This window comes from Oncorhynchus kisutch, linkage group LG7, assembly GCF_002021735.2.
Source record: "Oncorhynchus kisutch isolate 150728-3 linkage group LG7, Okis_V2, whole genome shotgun sequence".
NCBI classification, from domain to species: Eukaryota; Metazoa; Chordata; class Actinopteri; order Salmoniformes; family Salmonidae; genus Oncorhynchus; species Oncorhynchus kisutch.
In genome coordinates this window covers 7,689,607-7,709,680 of record NC_034180.2, presented here as the reverse complement: position 1 = coordinate 7,709,680, position 20,074 = coordinate 7,689,607, and the positions used below count along the sequence as shown (strand labels likewise).

Sequence of the window (20,074 nt, the reverse complement as noted above, 5' to 3'; positions counted from 1 at the left end):
TAATAAAGCTGCCAGTTGAGGACTTGTGAGGCATCTTTTTCTCAAAGTAGACACTCTAATGTACTTGTTTTCTTGCTCAGTTGTGCACCGGGGCCTCCCACTCCTCTTTCTATTTTGGTTAGAGCCAGTTTGCGCTGTTCTGTGAAGGGAGTAGTAAACAGCGTTGTACGAGATCTTCAGTTTCTTGGGAATTTCTCACATGGAATAGCCTTCATTTCTCAGAACAAGAATAGACTGACGAGTTTCAGAAGCCTGTAATCAAATCCACAAATGCTGATGCTTCAGGTGCTCAACTAGTCTAAAGAAGGCCAGTTTTATTGCCTCTTTAATCAGAACAACAGTTGTCAGCTGTGCTAACATAATTGCAAAAGGGTTTTCTAATGATCAATTAGCCTTTTAAAATTATCAACTTGGATTAGCTAACACAACGTGCCATTGGAATACAGGAGTGATGGTTGCTGATAATGGGCCTCTGTACGCCTATGTAGATATTCCATTAAAAATCTGCCGTTTCCAGCTACAATAGTCATTTACAACATTTATCTACACTGTAATTCTGATCAATTTATGTGCTATTATTTAAAAAATAAGTGACCCCAAACTTTTGAACGGTAGTCTATATATATTGACAAAGTTGTTGTGAAGATGGAGAGAAGTATGTATGTTATAAAAACATGTTCTGCGTTATTGGCACAAAGATCAACTGTACTATTTGTTCCGGGTTGGATCTTGTCCCATCTTGATTACTGTCCGGTAATATGGTCAAGTGCAGTAAAGAAAGACCTAGCAAAGCTGCAGCTGGCTCAAAACAAAGCAGCACGCCTTGCCCTTAACTTCACACAAAGAACTAACATCAACAGCATGCATGATAGTCTGTCATGGTTGAGGGTTGAGAAGAAATTGACTACTTCTCTTCTAGTCATTTTAATAAACATTTGTGTGTTGGAAATGCCTAAACACTTGTATAATCTATTTGCATACACTTCAAACAGACATACATACCCCACCAGACACACCACTATGGGTTTCTTCACAGTACCCAAACCAAAAACAGATTTAATCCGTTGCTCAGTTATGTATAGAGCCATGTCATTGTGGAATACTTTTAAAAAATCACAGCGCCTCTCCTCTTTCTAAAAATCTAATTTAACTGTACTCTATATAAGAATATGAACATTTCAATAGTATTTTTGTTGTCTCTTGGTGTCTTTCCTATATATACAGCGCCATCAAGAATGTATTCGGACCCCTTGACTTTTTCCAAATTTTGTTACATTACAGCCTTAGTCTAAAATGATATATTTTTTAAACATCCTCATCAATCTACACGCAATACCCCTTCATACATTTTTGCAAATGTATAAAAAAAAGGAAAGGATGCAGACCCTTTGCTATGAGCCTCGAAATTGAGCTCAGGTGCATCCTGTTTCCATTGATCATCCTTGAGATGTTTCTACAACTTGATTGAAGGCCACCTTTGGTCAATTCAATTGATTGGACCTGATTTGAAAAGGCAAGACATGAGGTTGGAGGAATTGTCCGTAGAGCTCAGAGACAGGAAGGGTACCAAAATATTTATTTAGCATTGAAGATCCCCAAGGACACAGTGGCCTCCATCATTCTTAAATGAATGAAGTTTAGAACCACCATGACTCTTCCTAGAGCTGGCCGCCCGGCCAAACTGAGCAATCGGGGGAAAAAGGCCTTGGTCAGGGATGTGACCAAGAACCCAATGGTCATTCTGATAGAGCTCTAGAGTTCCTTTGTATTGATGGGAGAACCTTCCAGAAGGACAACCATCTCTGCAGCGCTCCACCAATCAGACCTTTATGGTAGAGTGGCCAGACAGAAGCCACTCCTCAGTAAAAAGCACATGACAGCCCGCTTGGAGGAAACCTGGCACCATCCCTACGGGGAAGTATTATGGTGGCAGCATCATGCTGTGGAGATATTTTTCAGCGGCAAGAGACTGGGAGACTAGTCAGGATCGAGACAAAGATAAACTGAGAAAAGTACAGAGATCCTTGATGAAAACCTGCTCCAGAGCACTCAGGACTCAAACTGGGGCAAAGGTTCACCTTCCAACAGGACAATGACTCTAAGCACACAGCCAAGTCAACGTTTGGGACAAGTCTCTGAATGTCCTTGAGTGGCCCAGCCAGAGCCTGGACTTGAACCCGATCTAACATCTCTGGAGAGACCTGAAAATAGCTGTGCAGCAACGCTCCACATCCAACCTGACAGAGCTTGAGAGGATCTCCACCAGAGAATAATTGGAGAAACTCCCCAAATACAGGTGTGCCAAGCTTGTAGCGTCATACCCAAGAAGACTCAATACTGTAATCGCTGCCAAAGGTGCTTCAACAAAGTACTGAGTAAAGGGTCTGAATATTCTAAAAACCTATTTTTGCTTTGTCATTATGGGGTATTGTGTGTAGATTGATGAGCGGAAAAAACAATTGAATCAATTTCAGAATAAGGCTGTAATGTAACAATGTGGGAAAGGTCAAGGGGTCTGAACACTTTCAGAAGGCACTTAATTCTTACATTTTCATTTTTTGTTTTTGTTGAATGTAATAACTAGTCCTTGTCTATTACAGTTCTGTACTTTGTCATGTATTTGTATGTTTTATGTGGACCCCAGGCAGAGTAGCTGATGCATGTGCAGTAGCTAATCGGGATCCTAATAAACTAAACATGTAATGTATTACTAGTTAGTTTGTTTGTAGTTAATTCTGTTGTATTTGGATGCAGTAGGAAACTAGATGAGGTGAACTGAGGAAAGAATGAGTATGAAAAGGCAGAGTAGATGATATGTTGATGGTTGGTGTGATGGCCGGGGGGCTTTACTTGGCTCATCGCGCTCTAGCGACTCCTTGTGGCAGGCCGGGCACCTGCAGGCTGACCCCGGTTGTCAGTTGAGCGGTGTTTCCTCCGACACATTGGTGGTAGGTGACTCCGGGTTAAGCGGGCGGGTGTTAAGAAGCATAGTTTGGTGGGTCATGTTTCGGAGGACGCTTGACTTGACCTTCACCTCTCCAGAGCCCGTTGTGGAGTTGGAGCGATGATACAAGATTGTTATTGGATATTACGAAAAAGGGAGGTAAACAAAAAAAAAATGATAAGCATTGTCTGTACAGTAAAATGCTGTAAATTACGTCAAGAACTCAGGCTCTGTGCTTCACAGCGCTGGATGAGTTTTGAATGACAGATGTTCTGAACTTGATCACCACACGCGACAAGAAGTTGCCCCCATCCCTCCCTCTAATTGGGCAACGTTTGCAGATGTTTTGTTTTCTGAGGGAAATGCTGTAAATTAAGAGGTCTCAATGTATTCTGAAAGATGAGACGTTGAGGATTATAATAAATACTGCTTTGATGTCATACTTGCAAGTCAAAAACCTGTGAGTCCAGACGTGCTCTTCACATTTCCATGTCATCAAATTCATGTCATAAACACTGTGAACATTTATGATCACTATGTTTGATGTACATTTACTAGATGACATGGCATCATACCCTGGGTTGTTCTGAACAGAATGAGTCTGTCTATTGTGAAGAAAATTTGTCACGAAACACACACCTGAATGCATCCGACTCCTTTCTATATCTATACAATTACAACCCGTTTCTCTGAATTGCCCTGTGAAACCTTAACACTAAGATTGTACCTCATGTTGGCAATAGAACAAGCTTTCAAATGATGCTTACCTGACCCAGACTGAAATGTATAATGGGCTGTTTTTGCATAGTGTAAACAACAGTAATTGTGTGATGTCGGGGATGCAGGTCTGTGTTCCAAACAAAACAACTACAAGTCTGTTTGCTCTAGTTCCTCAATGGCACAGCTAGGAGCTCAAAAAAGCACCTGATAGTTGAAGACTTTGTGTCATGAAATTACTTAGGAACTGTGCACACTTTGGAGAGGTGTCACCAGTTAGTCCTCACTTAAACCCTTGTAATTTTTTGGTCTTATGTTGCACTTACCCCACATTTTCCAGGAATATTCCTATCATATTAATGAATGTATCCATTTTCATTATCAACAAATGCGTTGAAAGAGAGTGGTAGGAGACCCTCCTGGCGGTAGTCTATCTCCTTCAGGATCTCATCTGGTGACTGGGTTCATAGAAAGCCTGGACCTGGGTCCAATACAGACAGGGTCAGGATGGACATTCACCACAAGAGGTACCTAGCCTATAACACATCACACAATCCTAACAACACCCAAACAATGACTAGAGGTCAAGGAGGGAGCTCAAATACTACCCACCTGAGGGTGGTGGCTCCTGCTTCTACATCCTCTGACGTCATTGGGTCACAACGTGGGAAGCCAGGCATTAGGACGGATGCTGACAAGCCATATGCCTGCCCCACGTGTGGGAAGCGCTTCACTGAGGCGACTTATGTGAAGAGGCACTAGACCGTTCACACCAAGGAGAGGCCCTTCAAGTGAAAACTGTGTTACAAGAGCTTCTCCTTCCTGAGTAACCTTATCAGACATAGGAGTGTTCACAACGGGGAGAAATCATAGCAGTGTGGCTTAAGAGGAGATATCTGGGAACCATTCTTTAGCTGACATATTATAGTTATCATGTTTAGTGTCTTAGGGTTAGAGGGTTTTTTGGATTACTCAGTCCCTCAGTTGAGCATCTTTCTCACATGAAACAGACATATTTTTTAGTGTGCTGGCATACACAAAATATTGTCATTGAAGTGTAACTATATTCCCCCTCTGAATTGGTCTGTTCTATTCATAAAAAATATACTGTCCCTCTTTTGTATAACACCCCCTTCCCCCAAGAAAACATTAGCAGTGGTGAGGTAGACCAGAATTAAGTGGTAGACTTACAATATTTGCCTTGTGAAGCCTACCGGAATAGATTTTGGACTGGTGGGATTTTTTGTGTGCATCCTCCACCCAGAGGAAGCGGACGCTTCGCTGCTCAGGGCTCAACCTCTGTCATGCTTTGCTCTCTGGAACAGGGAGCCGCTCAAAGGGGTGATCAGTGGGGTAGTGTTGCGTGTAGAGGTGGATCAAAGGAAAATATATATTTGTAGAGTTTGTGACACCCGCTATTTGGTGAGACGTACTGTAAACCCAGTGACAATGGTGAGACTGAGAATATCGTCTATCTTGTTGAGCTTTGACAGAGTTTCTACCTGATAAGGTCAGGTTAGGTTATATTTACTATTCTATGAGGGCCTATGTTCCGAGCCCGCTACGGTGCTTTAGGTGCCAAGGATTCAAACATGTTGCATCAGTGTGTAGAAGGGATATCACACAATGTGAGAAATGTGTAGGAGGGAATAGTCATAAGGAGTGTACAGTTGGGATAGAGAAAGCATTGTATGTCAACTGTGGGGGCGCTCATGCAGCTGGGGATCCGAAGCACCCTCAGAGACAGGTTGAGATTGCCAGAGTTCGAGTTGGGAGGAAAGTTTCCTATGCTGAGGCAGGGAAGAGAGTAGAGGTGAGTGATTTGACTGGGAGCCCCCTAGTGAGTAGGCCTAAAGGGAGAGCTCCAGAGAGTATGAGATTTTGTCAGGTTGGATTTCCTGCTTTTATAGCCATGGTGATCAACCACACTGCACTGATGGAGTAGAAATCACAGAAGATAGATGTGGTAGTTGCAGCAGCAGAGAAATATTTGGGTGTGAGAGATTTTAGTGCAGAAAATGTACAGGGAGTTTTGAGAGAAGGGGTTCCATCCTCCAAGGCTGACGGCCAGATGTAGGATCTCTTAGGGCCAAAGTAGTTTGATGGGGTGGTGGGTTTTTGGGGAGAGTGGGTTGGTGTAGGGTTAGATGGTGGTTCAATTTAGAGGTCCTGAACAGTCATTCTGAAACATATTTTTTTAACTAACTACCAGGAAGTTAGAAAAGACAGGTTGGGTGTGTGGGGAGCTTATATTAATGAGCTTGCCTTGACTGACAGCCCTTTGAAACACCTATATCAAGCAACTTGGATGCAGGGAGAAGTGTTGCTGTAAAATCATCTCAGTTTTTTTGTAAAACATCTCCCGTTTGGCATGTCTCTCGTGATGCAGTTCACAGCAGCACTGACGGGTGTGTTGACCTGACAACTGCGTTTGAGTTTTGAACAACCCTTTTGTTCCATGCAGGCTGAAGAACTAGCTAGACTGTAACTAGCTACTCCCAGGCACAGCCAATAGATGAATAGGGTAAACTTTCTATTATATTTGCTGACACCTCACTGTCAAATTTTGGCACCAGTGGAGTAGCTATATAGCAATATAAACCACGCTCCTCTGCAAACACGCTTTTTCTGGTGTTGGTTACACAGTGGTCCTTATTTAAATTAGATAAGAGAATATCATGTTGTATGAAAATGAGAGTTAAGGTGATGTCACCTTACCCCTTAATAATGAATCCAAGTGTTTGACATGGGGCGGGGGACCAGTAATTTATGATAAAACTTTATAAATGTAGAAGCAACAGTGACCTTGATGATTTTCCCATTACTTTTTTTTTTTTAAACAAAAAGGTGCAATCCACCCTCCGAGCTGCGAAAGGCAGCAATAAGCAACACAGCGTCTAGTCTGCTGGAAAGCCACACGAAGAAGACACCAACTAATAACATCCTTTCTCTACAGTATGTACGGAAGTAAACTATGACCAAGAACAATTTACACGAGCGTTTTTTCATTGTTATTTGGACATTTATAAATACCATGGAACTCAAAATATGGCTCATTTAACTGCGCAGCATCACATTCCCCATCTATTATTTAATTCGCGTTAGAGACAGGACTTGGTTGTTAGACGTTATCTTGGTATCGCTAGCTGCTAACAATGGCTAACTGTATGGTTTTTCACACTCAAATAGCCTCCATCATGGAGGTGCTAGCAAATACAGCCGTGGCAGAGATCTGTAAACTCGTAGACGACGACTATGCAGTGTTTCGTTTGGAAATAACTCAAAGCCAGAAAGAAAACAGAGGATTGCGGAGGAAACTACTGGAAATGAAGGTGTCACGGGAGCGCGCAGAGAGAACAATGCGAGAGCGCGTCCTCGCCAGTCGTCCCAGTAGTGTCAAGATCCTCGACCGATACAGAGGAATGGCAAGAGGTACATTTTGTAGGAGGCTGCGGAGCACGTCGCCGTTCATATATAGCTCAGTGCCTGTTGCCCCGTTTCCCTCTGCACGTGTTCAGATGTGTAACCCAGAATTGGGTCTTGGTCAGTTTTTGAATAGAATGCAATAATTCTCCTGATTACTTAACTACCTTGCGCAAAGACACAATATCATATTGTAACCAGATCCTTTATTTACTGTATTTCTTATTATTTACTAATTGAAAACAATGTGATGCATGGAACACAATCGGCCTACATCAATCAATTAATAGTATATCAAGTAGTTATGAGAAGTGTTACTTTGCCAATTCTAGACAGAATCAATAGTGTACAATATACATTAACAGTAGCTAACCGAACCACCTCTTTTCCTCCAATCACTCTCTCGGGTGAAGGACATCTCACTGGAGGCCACAGGAACTTTGTGAAGCCAGCGGGGCACAATACATGGAGAGATGACCAACAAATCACTCTTGATGAGGGGAGTGGAACCTCAACCCAGCATGTTATCATGATAGAGGTTAGTGTAACAGTGTTGCATTGAAAATTACAATTACTTTGTAACTCAAATGTGGCCTGTCTATTTCAGAATGTGTATGTGACCAATCAAATTTGATAGATTGATCTATCCTTGCTAGGTGCCCCGCTAACGCCTTCTCTGGGTTGGTATTATGCCCATTATCTCAACACCTTCCTTTTCATATAGAATTAGCTTGAGCACTTCATACCATTTTAATACCACAGTGAATATACCTATTTACATTATCAACACTTTTTCCCTTTCTTGCCCTAGTTTGGCGCAGTGGTAGCATATTCGGCAATTCTGGAAGGTTGAGCACCTCTGGGAGCCTCAGGGCCTCTCCTTCCTCTTCCACGTCCTCTTGAAATTGTGGAGGCACGGTCGGCAGAGAACTGCCCTGGTGGGGTCTTCCCCATCTCCTCATTATGTGTCCTGCCCACACCATCCAGAGGATATTCACATTCTTCCCATGTAGACCTGCACAAGTCTGGTTCATCCTTGGGAGCAATTTACAAACGCTTGAAGGTACCACGTTCATCTGTACAAACAATAGTATGCAAGTATAAACACCATGGGACCACGCAGCCGTGAATGTACTTTGGTACGAAAAGTGCAAATCAATCCCAGAACAACAGCAAAGGACCTTGTGAAGATGCTGGAGGAAACGGGTACAAAAGTATCTATATCCACAGTAAAACGAGTCCTATATCGACATAACCTGAAGGCCGCTCAGCAAGAAAGAAGCCACTACTCCAAAACCACCATAAAAAAGCCAGACTACGGTTTGCAACTGTACATGGGGACAAAGATCATACTTTTTTGAGAAATGTCCTTTGGTCTGATGAAACAAAAATAGAACTGTTTGGCCATAATGACCATCATTATATTTGGAGGAAAAGGGGGGAGGGGGGTCTTCCAAATGGACAATGACCCCAAGCATACTTCCAAAGTTGTGGCAAAATGGCTTAAGGACAACAAAGTCAAGGTATTGGAGTGGCCATCACAAAGCCCTGACCTCAATCCTATAGAAAATTTGTGGGCAGAACTGAAAAAGCGTGTGCGAGCAAGAAGGCCTACAAACCTGACTCAGTTATACCAGCTCTGTCAGGAGGAATGTGCCAAAATTCACCCAACTTATTGTGGGAAGCTTGTGGAAGGCTAACAGAAACGTTTGACCCAAGTTAAACTATTTAAAGGCAATGCTACCAAATACTAATTGAGTGTATGTAAACTTCTGACCCACTGGGAATGTGATGAAATAAATAAAAGCTGAAATCATTCTCTACTTTTAATCTGACATTTCACATTCTTAAAATAAAGTGGTCATCCTAACTGACCTAAGACAGGTAATTTTTACTAGGATTAAATGTCAGAATTTGTGAAAAACTGAGTTTAAATGTATTTGGCTAAGGTGTATGTAAACTTCCGACTTCAACTGTATATGTGAATAACTCACATCAGAGTGTTTAAATAAGTTCCGATCATAATCCTTTACTCGGGTGTTACACGTTGCAGGTCACGACATCCTAATCAGACACTCATAATGCACCTGTTTATCTATCCTAGATATGTGCCCCACTAGCGTCATCTCTGGGTTGGTATTATGACTATTATCTCAACACCTACGACATTGTTATCCAATTCAACTCATGTACCGGTAATAACCTCCTCTCTTCTTGTCAGTCTGCAGATGGAGAGGCTGCAGGTACTGGAGGATCGTGTCTGGTCAAGCAGGAGAGGACTGAAGGAGACGACCCACAACACAGCAGAGAAATCCAGACTGTAGACATGGGGGACCATTCCACCACCGCTATGCCCCAGCCCAGGACCAGACGCAGCATCACGGCAGTCAGTGGAATGCCGAACGCCGTCCTCAAGTCTGAGACAGACAAAGAGACTTTAATTGTAACCAAAAGGCTTTTACACACAGGATCTGACCACAGGTCAGACCCAGAGAGACTGAGGCTGGGGCCACTGGGCTGTCCTGCTGTTCCTGGCTCAGAGTACTTACCATTGTTTCGTCAGAGCCAGATGACGGATCATTCCTGTGGAGATGGTGATCGTGACCCGTTAGACACAGGCAGTGATGATCCGTCTTGTTCTTACTCTACAGAGCTGGACCCTGGCAACATGCCCTTGGGTTTAGAGACACAGACTGATATGTCTAGAGGGGACTGGAACCGGTACAGTAGTAGTGTATACTTTGAAGGGTGCCTAGATAAGAAAGGGGAGGGTCTGGTCGTAGATGAAGTGAAAGTGGAGGGCGACACTCCTCCCACACGGAATGGAGATCGTCGCCTTGGAGACGGACACTCACAGGGCAGAGATTTCTTAGATTACAGGGAAAGCTTAGAGACAAATCCAAATGTCACAAACCACTGCACTTTACACACATTCAGGGATGGCGACCCAGTGTCCACGTCGATGGGACCTTCCGACCCACACGGCTCAAATGACAGGGCTAGAGCCCAGGCTCAGGGAGGGGAAGCAACATCAGGCAATAGTAAAGATAAACGGTTCCTCTGCATGTTCTGTAACAAAGGCTTCAGCTGCCTCCAGAAGGTGGAGATCCACCAGAGGGTCCACACAGGGGAGAAACCCTTCAGCTGTACCCAGTGTCAGATGCGTTTTGCCCAGACTGGTGACCTAAAAAGGCATCAGAGGGTCCACACGGGGGAGAAACCATTTGGCTGCCACCTGTGCCGGGCTAGTTTCTCCCACTCCTCCAGCCTGAAAAGGCACCAGAGGGTCCACACAGGGGAGAAACCCTACAGTTGCCCCCAGTGTGAGAAGAGGTTCTCCCACCAGCACCATTTGAAGATGCATCTGAAGGTCCACACGGGAGCGAGGTCGTTTGCCTGTACGCACTGCGGGAAAAGTTTCTCAGAGAGGAGCTACCTCAGAATACACCAGCAGAAAAAACATTCCATTCTATAACATAGAAAGTAACCATTATGCTCAAAGTTTAGATCAAAACTTGCATTAAAGACAAAGATTAATTTATTGTTGTCAGCAGAAAAGAAACAGAGATGCATTTGGTATAACAAGAGTTACAGATTTCAGTGTTGAATATTCCTGAGTAGAATATTGCATCGAGACAGTGTGTGATATATAATATATACAGTGCCTTCGGGAAGTATTGAGACGCCTTGACTTTTTCCAAATGTTTTTACATTACGGCTTTATTCTAAAATGGATTAAATTAAACAAATCCTCAGCAATCTACACACAACAACCCATAATGCGAAAATAGGTTTTTAGACATTTTTGCAAATGTATTACAAATAAAAAACACCTTATTTGCATACAGTACCAGTCAAGTTTGGACACCTACTAATTCAAGGGTTTTTCTTTATTTTTACTATTTTCTACATTGTAGAATAATAATGAAGATATCAAAATTATGAATTAACACATGGAATCATGTAGTAACCAACAAAGTGTTAAACAAAGATTCTTCAAAGTAGAGACCCTTTGCCTTGATGACAGCTTTGCACACACTTGGCATTCTCTCAACCAGCTTCACCTGGAATGCTTTTCCAACAGTCTTGAAGATGTTCCCACAAATGCTGAGCACTTGTTGGCTGCGGAGGCAGGGACTGGGAGACTAGTCAGGAAAAATGAACGGAGCAAAGTACAAACAGATCCTTGATGAAAACCTGCTCCAGAGCGCTCGGGACCTCAAACTGGGGCGAAGGTGCACCTTCCAACAGGTCAACGACCCTATGCACACAGCCAAGACAATGCAGGAATGGATTCGGGACAAGTCTCAAAATGTCCTTGAGTGGCCCAGCCAGAGCCCGGACTTGAACCCGGTCAAGCATTTCTGGAGAGACCTGAAAATAGCTGTGCATCAATGCTCCCCATCCAACCTGACATAACTTGAGAGGATCTGCAGAAAAGAATGGGAGAAACTTCCCAAATACATGTGTGCCATGCTTGTAGTGTCATACCCAGGAAGACTCAAGGCTGTAATTGCTGCTAAAGGTGCATCAAAAAAGTACTGAGTAAAGGGTCTGAACACTTATGTAAATGTGATATTTCAGTTTTGTTTTTGTAATAAATTAGCAAACATTTCTAAACCTGTTTTTGCTTTCTTATTATGGGGTATTGAGTGTAGATTGAATTTTTTAATAAGGCTGTAACATAACATTTTTAGAAAAAAGTCAAGGGGTCTGAAGACTTTCCAAAGGGACTGTAAAACCTAAAGTTTGTTGAATATTGTGTTTGTACTGTAAGCTCTACAATGTTCACGAATGCCTGTTTCATTACTTCCATTCAACTATTGTTTCAACAAATAAAAAATAAAAAAACATTTTTTAATAAGAAAATTAAGGCAATTTATCAAGTACATGCAGAATTTTAGTTCAGACATGTTTGTGTGGTTTTCATATGGTGTATTTAAACTAACTTTGTTTGAAAAATCCCATTTTGTGTTTATTAAACATTCTAAGACTTACACCCAACAACGCTTTATAACCATTATATACTTACTAAATATACCTACACTAACAAACACCTACAGTACACATCAAAATATTTTAGTCAGGTTTGTCTGATGACTTGACTTATCATAGCTGACTTATTTTTACCCACAACATCATATTTACAGTGCCTTCAAAAAGTATTCACACCCCTTGAATTTTTCCACATTTTGTTGTGTTACAGCCTGAATTTAAAATGGATTAAATAGAGATGTATTGTCACTAGCTTACACACCCCATGATGTCAAAGTGGAATTATGGTTTTTCAAAATGAAAAGATGAAATGTCTTGAGTAAGTTAGTTTTCAACCTCTTTGTTATGCCAAGCCAAAATAAGTTCAGGAGTTAACATTTGCTTAACAAGTCACATAAGTTGCATGGACTCAATGCAATAATAGTGTTTAACATGATCTTTGAATTACTACCTCATCTTTGTACCGAACACATCTGTCATGTCCCTCAGTCGAGCAGTGAATTTCAAACACAGGTTAAACCACAAAGACCAGGGATGTTTTCCAATGCCTCTGAAAGAAGGGCACCTATTGGTGGTAGCTGGGTTAAATATAAAAAGCAGACATCAAATATTCCTTTCAGCATGGTGAAGTTATTAATTACACTTTAGGTGTATACAATACACCCAGTCACTACAAAGATACAAGAAGGAAACCGCTCAGGGATTTCACCATGAGGCCAATGGTGACTTTAAAACAGTTATAGAGTTTCATGGCTGTGATAGGAGAAAACTGAGGATGCGTCAACAACATTGTAGTTACTCCACAATACTAACCTAATTAACAGAGTGAAAAGGAGGAAGCTTGTACAGAATAAAAAATATCCTGAAACATGCACCCTGTTTGCAACAAGGCACTAAATACTGCAACAATTGTGGCAAAGCAATGTCCTTAATACAAAGTGTTATGTTTGGAGCAAATACAACACATTACTGAGTACCACTCTCCATATTTTCAAGCAAGCATTATGTTATGGGTATGTTTGTAATCGGTAAGGACTGGGGAGTTTTTCAGGATAAAACAAACAGAATGTAGCTAAGCACAGGCAAAATCCTAGAGGAAAACCTGGTTCAGTCTGCTTTCCACCAGACACTTGGATATGACTTGACCTTTCAGCAGGACAATAACCTAAAACACAAGGCCAAATCTACACTGGAGTTTCTTACCAAGAAGACAGTGAATGGCTGAGATATTTATCTATTTAATTTTCAATAAATGTGCAAACATTCAAATAAACAAACAAATAAACAAAGATTGCTCTTTTTCAATGGGAAAAAATGATTGTTTTCCTCAATTTGTGGGGGTGTGGTCGACTGGAATTGTTTCTTGTGACATGAATACCGACACAGAGTATACAGTTGACATGTAACCAGGTTAAAAATCCCGATCCTACGGTTCGCAATGCTCCCACGTAGGGAATTAGAGCATGCGAGAAGAGCCCTGTGATTTGAGGGTAGGCCTGCAACAGTTGTAGCTTAGGTCCAGTTGCAGAGTCAAAGAGAGTCATAGCTATGGTCACACAGTTGTTGTAGAAGACCGGAAGCGGGGAACTATGTCGGACAGAATGGGTATGCTAGCTAGCTACAACGAGAGGACTAGAAGGATAAAGGGCTACTATGCCTTTTTAACACTATCAACAAGGCAGGTCCTACAGGCTGTAGTTTTGTCTCACCTGGACTACTATTCAGCCGTGTGGTCAGGTGCCACAGAGAGACCTCGGAAAATTGGTTGATGCTGGTTGATGCTTATTTATAAAACCCTCTTAGGCCTCACTCCGTCCAATCTGAGATACCTACTGCAGCCCTCATCCTCCACATACAACACCCGTTCTGCCAGTCACATTTTGTTAAAGGTCCCCAAAGCACACACATCCCTGAGTCGCTCCTCTTTTCAATTCGCTGCAGCTAGCGACTGGAATGAGCTGCAAATACACTCAAACTGGATCTCTTCATTCAAAGACAATCATGGACACTCTTACTGACAGTTGTGGCTGCTTCCTGTGATGTATTGTCTTTACCTTCTAACCCTTTGTGCTGTTGTCTGTGCCCAATAATGTTTGTACCATGTTTTGTGTTGCTACCATGTTGTGCTGCTACCATGTTGTTGTCATGTTGTGCTGCTACCATGCTGTGTTTTCATGTGTTGCTGCCATGCTATGTTGTTGTCTCTCTTGTCGTGATGTATGTTTTGTCCTATTTTTTTATTTTTAATCCCAGCCCTGTCCCCACAGGAGGCCTTTTGCCTTTTGATAGACCGTCATTGTAAATAAGAATTTGTTCTTAACTGACTTGCCTAGTTAAATAAAGGTTCAATAATAAATAAATAAATAATAATAATTAACACGGGGGTGTTTATTAATAAGGAGTATTTGAGGATTTGGATATTCTGACAAATCTATGGATAGCATAATTGCGTCTTTCAAACAGGAAGAAATGGGCTCAAACAAAGCCTTCTTGTAGTTAGTGAAGTCGAATTCAAATGAAGACAATTGTTGAAATGAATAACTTTCAACACCATTCGTTGTCCCCCTCTTTCTCATTATTCCGCAACCGTTCCAAAGCTATCTGCCCGCGTGCCTTTTTAGTTGATTTTCTCCTGGTTAAGAAATTAATGATTTAAAAGTGTCTGTCTCATGACATTGTAATAGGCTACAGAAAAACCAAATAGACGACTACTCTTTCAACCGTAGGCTACATAGTTTATGTTAAATTAATTTGTTGGAGCGCCACAGCGCTGCGTCTCTCCAACATCACCCTTGAGAGGCGCGCTGGGCACGAACAAGCTAAATAATATTTTGCACCCCTGCCTTTGGCAAAGTGGGCACTGCTTATCATGGGTACGGCATCAGCGCTCACCTAAATAGGCCGCATGCCACTGGTTGAGAGAAGTTATCATTGTTTTGAGGCAGAGTAATGTGTTAATTTTGTGTATAGAGTCAAATACTTTCTCTGGCACAGATCAGAGTCAAATACTTTGTATAGAACAAGCTTCACGTCAGGATAGACAACCGAAATGAATAATTAATGTATGTGTGTGTTATATTAAACATAGAAGAGGGAGTGAAATGTTGGCAAGCAATACACATTTCAGAACAACTATGGCTGAATTATTATCCTTACACTTTCAAAAATACTAGTCGAATAAGACATGGGAGAGACTACGAATTTTGGCAAAGAGATTTATTTATAGACTAATACAAATCAGTAGCGGATTTAGGTGCTGGCGACATGGGCAGCCGCCCAGGGTGCGGGCGGGAGCTGAAGGGGGGGTTCGCCCAGGGCGCCATACAAGCTAGAACCGCCACATACATTTGGAACAAATAGCCAAACCGAAAACTGCAGAAAAAAAAATCTTAGTCATAAAGATGAATCTTTTCACTTTTAATATGCATTACCTTTTATTGTGGCATAAACACAACCAGTGACCAGACTCATGATGTTTTCATCTGATTGATAATCAATCAATCACTTCAAAGGTCTCCTTTATTAGGCTAGCAGCACACGTTCATCCATTGCAACATATTTCCCCGCATTAAACAGTGGCGAATTAAAATAGATATTTGTTAAACAAAACACCAAAAAGTATAATGACATTTGAGATTGTCATTAGGTCAATATGTATGCCTCCACTGCTGTCAGCACACGTCTAGGTTTCGGCCACTCATCTCTGCAAAATGGCAAAATGTCCTCTGATAATGGTGTGATACCCTACAGTTTTCTTGACATTTTGTTTTCATTATTGTGATAGGCTCATGTTTTACCGGGACGGCGTACCTCCACTGTTTATTTTACTTTGAGCCTGTACTGGACCATACAGCCTTACATTCATTCCTGCTTCAGGCTATTTATTTGGTGTTGAAGAATGGACAATTGTGGGGAACCGGTATCCAAGTAGGCTACACGTAACGTTAGCTATCTGTGTGGAAAAAATGTCATCACAGGTAAGACATTTAACTTTTTTTTTGTATAGTCCGTTTGTAACTCCACACACTACTTGTTGCTTTAGTTTATAGTGTGTTGTTGGTCTTGGCTAGTTTAATGTTAATGTTCTGGTTGGTAATTAGCTAGCACTTGCGTGGCTAACGTTAGCGCCTTCATGAAAATGGGCATGAGTGAAGAACAATATTACGTTTGTCAAAATAGTGAGAATGCTTGGGAGCTGGCAATGTTTCTTAAATGTAGTTTTGTAATGGACTTAACAAGCACACAACAACAAAATTGCGGTTGAAAAATGTTTTTGCTGCTAGACAAGTAGGTAACCAACCACAGGTTGTTTTCACCACAGGTACCCACAACGTTCTATTTAATACCGACTGGCACTATTCTCCGTATGTAGCCCCGCCCACTTGACCCAGTTCTATTCGAATACGATTGTGTTTGTGTTTCCGTTTTACAACTTCCGTTAACGCCAGCGAATTACCTCAGACCGCTGGCTAATAATAAAAAAACGCGCATCATTAACACATCTAACAAATAAACAAAAGCAAAACATGGCTCCCACTTGGGAACACACACAAATGGCTTCACCAGGAGGAGGGAAAACGAATGATATTTTAAGGCCGATGTTCAGCCCAGCCAATCAAGCAGCTCTTACCACTCTGCTTGGGCACTTTTATTCAACAACGGATCAGTAGAGACTGCTGGATGCGCTTGCCTTGGAAAGTCATGCAGCCTCAATTCTTTGGAAGGCCGGGCTAATAAGCAAAGTCACTTGCATTTCTATTTCTAACTTTACTTAACATAGCATACAAGTAGTCTCCATGTGTTGTGGTGAGAGTTACTATAATCCATAGACGAATTTATGATTGAGTTCTCAGATGATATCTATGATCAGGCTGGGTTTCTGTACAGCACTTTGAGATATCAGCTGATGTACGAAGGGCTATATAAATAAATTTGATTTGATTTGATCAGTCTCCGCATTACTTGGTCTTTTAATTTATGTTTATAGCCTATTTACTTCGTTCCTTTTCATAGATGAAATTGCTCAATACTGCCTTATCTAGACACATAATGATACAATAGTCAGCCTTAACATAGCAATTAGAACAAACGTTTTGTTGGATGAAAGCTGAATTGAGAACGTCCTTATTTATTGGTTATGTTAATAACATGTATTTGTGGATCAACATAACTGCTGTATTTATGTGGGGAATCTGTACGTATCCTGTCAAATCTCATGTTGGTGAAGCAAGGTAGGTGAAGCATGGAGTAGGGTATAAAATGTATTTAAACATATCAGCTTCACATGTATTTCTTTAGTGTTATTAGCGTCTTTAGTGTTATTGTTTTTTTTTCTGGGTGAATAAGGTTTGTAAAAAAAAAATTCATTGTGGTTGGGGGGGGGGGGTAATGCCTAAAGTATGGTCAGTATAAGTGGTCTCATCTCATTGGGAACAATAGCAAGGTAAGTTTATGATGAAACTTGCATGTGTTTTTGATTAAGTTGATCACATAGTCCTCAGTCACACAATTGTTAATAATGTGATTTTTTTTGCAACAAACATTCTATCACAGGTGCAGTGTCCAGTGGGCTAACTGTCATAGTCTGCACAGATTAGCAGTGACAATGGAATGCAGGGACTCGGAGGAACCTTGAGCCAAAGCGGTTAAACAGCATTGACTATACACACCATAAAGCCAGTGACCAATATGCAGAAAAGTGTCCAGAATGTCATCCCCTGCCTCCCACTCCTGCATTCCACTCACAGGAGGAATTGAATAGGAGCTTGAGACACCTGAATCTGCCTGTGGGGAGTCTGCTCTATAAGTGTGTTAATGTTGAACCAACAATCATATCACAGCCAGTAGCATCCTAGGTAAAATTGGACTGAAAGGACTATTTATTTGTGGCTGTACCATGTTAATGTATTTGAAGATAATGAGCTGATGGCCTCTCAGTGGCTGGAAGACTGTGGATACTCTGTGGCCCACAGAGGCACTGTTGTCAGTGTTGAAGAGCCATGGCTATCAGAAAGCCCTGATGGAGTGCTGAACACCAAGGAGCTGTTTGAGATCAAGTGTCCTGTCATGGGGAAGGGTGGTTTTCTCTGGATGTTGTCTTCAATGGGAAAGCCTGTAATGTGAAGGTGGTGGAGGGCACACCCCAACTGCAACCACATGGGCCACGTGGCTACTACATGCAGATGCAAATTGGTCTGTTTTGCACAGGACTGTGAGAAAGTAAGGTGTTCATCTGGACTCCGTCCCAGCAAGTTGCCATCCCTGTTCCCTATGATGCAGAGGCTGTCCAGGGGTTGAAGGCATTCTACTCAACACACATGCTGCCATTTATTGTTGAGGAGCATCAGGAAGGCAAAATATAGTGACAAATATATGCAGCTCTGTAGACGTATGTAGTCAATGTCTCTCCTGTTTTCAGTTACCATTAACAAATTGTTTTTCAATTAAAAAGCCTGACTTAATGCATCAACAGTCTCAGTGTTGTGGAAATAGTTTTTGACTTTGTTTTTAATATTAATGAGTATGCAAAACTAATAGTTGTTATAGAATTAATTTACATTTATTTAACATAACTTTTGAGAACTTTCATTCAGCGTCTTCATGATTGATATCACCACGCAGGTTACACAATGCAACGTTCCACATCAACCCGCACGTTAGCTATCCGTCGTGTACATGTGGTCTCGTCTTCTGACAGCTGTGCGCCTCTTTTTGTGAAGGCTGGAATTGTTAATTTGACCTTCCTCTCATGTAGCAGATCACGGTTTGTGAAGCCCCGGTTCAGAAATCAGTATGGCTTGTTAAACAAGTTCATGGACAAAACCGTACAATAAAACACCATACTGCATGAACGCTCCTAATAATATTTAATAATCATAATAATTAAGTATATATCAAAATAGATTTTTTTTGAGTTGTGGAGGAAATAAATTGTGCTATTATGACTGTGCTTAGATGCAAGAGGGAGACACAATGAGGGCAGGCAAACTGCTCAAGCGTTTGGCTTAACTGTCACTGATGACTGTCTGACCAACCCTTCTTCATGAATGCATCTAAGCTCTAGTCGGCTGGCCCTCGCTACATATTCGTCGCCAGACCCACTGGCTCTAGGTCATCTACAAGTCCATGCTAGGTAAAGCTCCGCCTTATCTCAGTTCACTGGTCACGATGGCAACACCCACCCGTAGCACGCGCTCCAGCAGGTGTATCTCACTGATCATCCCTAAAGCCAACACCTCATTTGGCCGCCTTTCGTTCCAGTTCTCTGCTGCCTGTGACTGGAACGAATTGCAAAAATCGCTTAAGTTGGAGACTTTTATCTCCCTCACCAACTTTAAACATCTGCTATCTGAGCAGCTAACCGATCGCTGCAGCTGTACATAGTCTATCGGTAAATAGCCCACCCAATTTACCTACCTCATCCCCATGCTGTTTATATTTATTTACTTTTCTGCTCTTTTGCACACCAGTATTTCTACCTGTACATGACCATCTGATCATTTATCACTCCAGTGTTAATCTGCAAAATTGTAATTATTCATCTACCTCCTCGTGCCCTTTGCACACAAGTACATAGACTCCTTTTTTTCCTTCTTTTTCTACTGTGTTATTGACTTGTTAATTGTTTACTCCATGTGTAACTCTGTGTTGTTGTCTGTTCACACTGCTATGCTTTATCTTGGCCAGGTCGCAGTTGTAAATGAGAACTTGTTCTCAACTAGCCTACCTGGTTAAATAGAGGTGAAAAGAAAAAAACACTATGGAGGATCGTAGCCAAGCCATTTGTCTGGGTAAGGATGCTCCACTTTAGGCTTCTTGTCAAAGAAGTGGTAGGAGCACACGAAGAGACGTTTTGGAAGTTTCTTTAGGTTCAACGCTTTGAGCCAGAGCCGCAAAGGTGGATGCGGGTCCTATGGGGCTCCACAGGTACATACAGATCGACGTCGTAGAGATGGTGTTCAAAACATTATTGTTGTAAAAACGACCTCCTCTTCA

The 20,074-nt window shown here is 41.8% G+C and overlaps 1 protein-coding gene across 1 annotated transcript; it reads left to right on the top strand.

Annotated features, from left to right (window-relative positions):
- The first annotated feature begins 6,596 nt into the window (after window positions 1-6,596).
- Window positions 6,597-10,934, top strand: LOC109894113 (uncharacterized). Its single transcript, XM_020487341.2, has 3 exons — window positions 6,597-7,093; window positions 7,498-7,622; window positions 9,306-10,934. Exons 1-3 carry the CDS (start codon window positions 6,817-6,819, stop codon window positions 10,557-10,559), a joined length of 1,656 nt encoding a protein of 551 aa, XP_020342930.2. The 5' UTR covers window positions 6,597-6,816; the 3' UTR covers window positions 10,560-10,934.
- The last annotated feature ends 9,140 nt before the right edge of the window (window positions 10,935-20,074 follow it).

Coding starts and splice junctions, on each gene's coding strand:
- LOC109894113 (XM_020487341.2), top strand. CDS start 6,817: ATGGCTAACTGTATGGTTTTTCACACTCAAATAGCCTCCATCATGGAG. Junction 7,094..7,497: donor ATACAGAGGAATGGCAAGAG/GTACATTTTGTA, acceptor TCTCGGGTGAAG/GACATCTCACTGGAGGCCAC. Junction 7,623..9,305: donor AGCATGTTATCATGATAGAG/GTTAGTGTAACA, acceptor TCTTCTTGTCAG/TCTGCAGATGGAGAGGCTGC.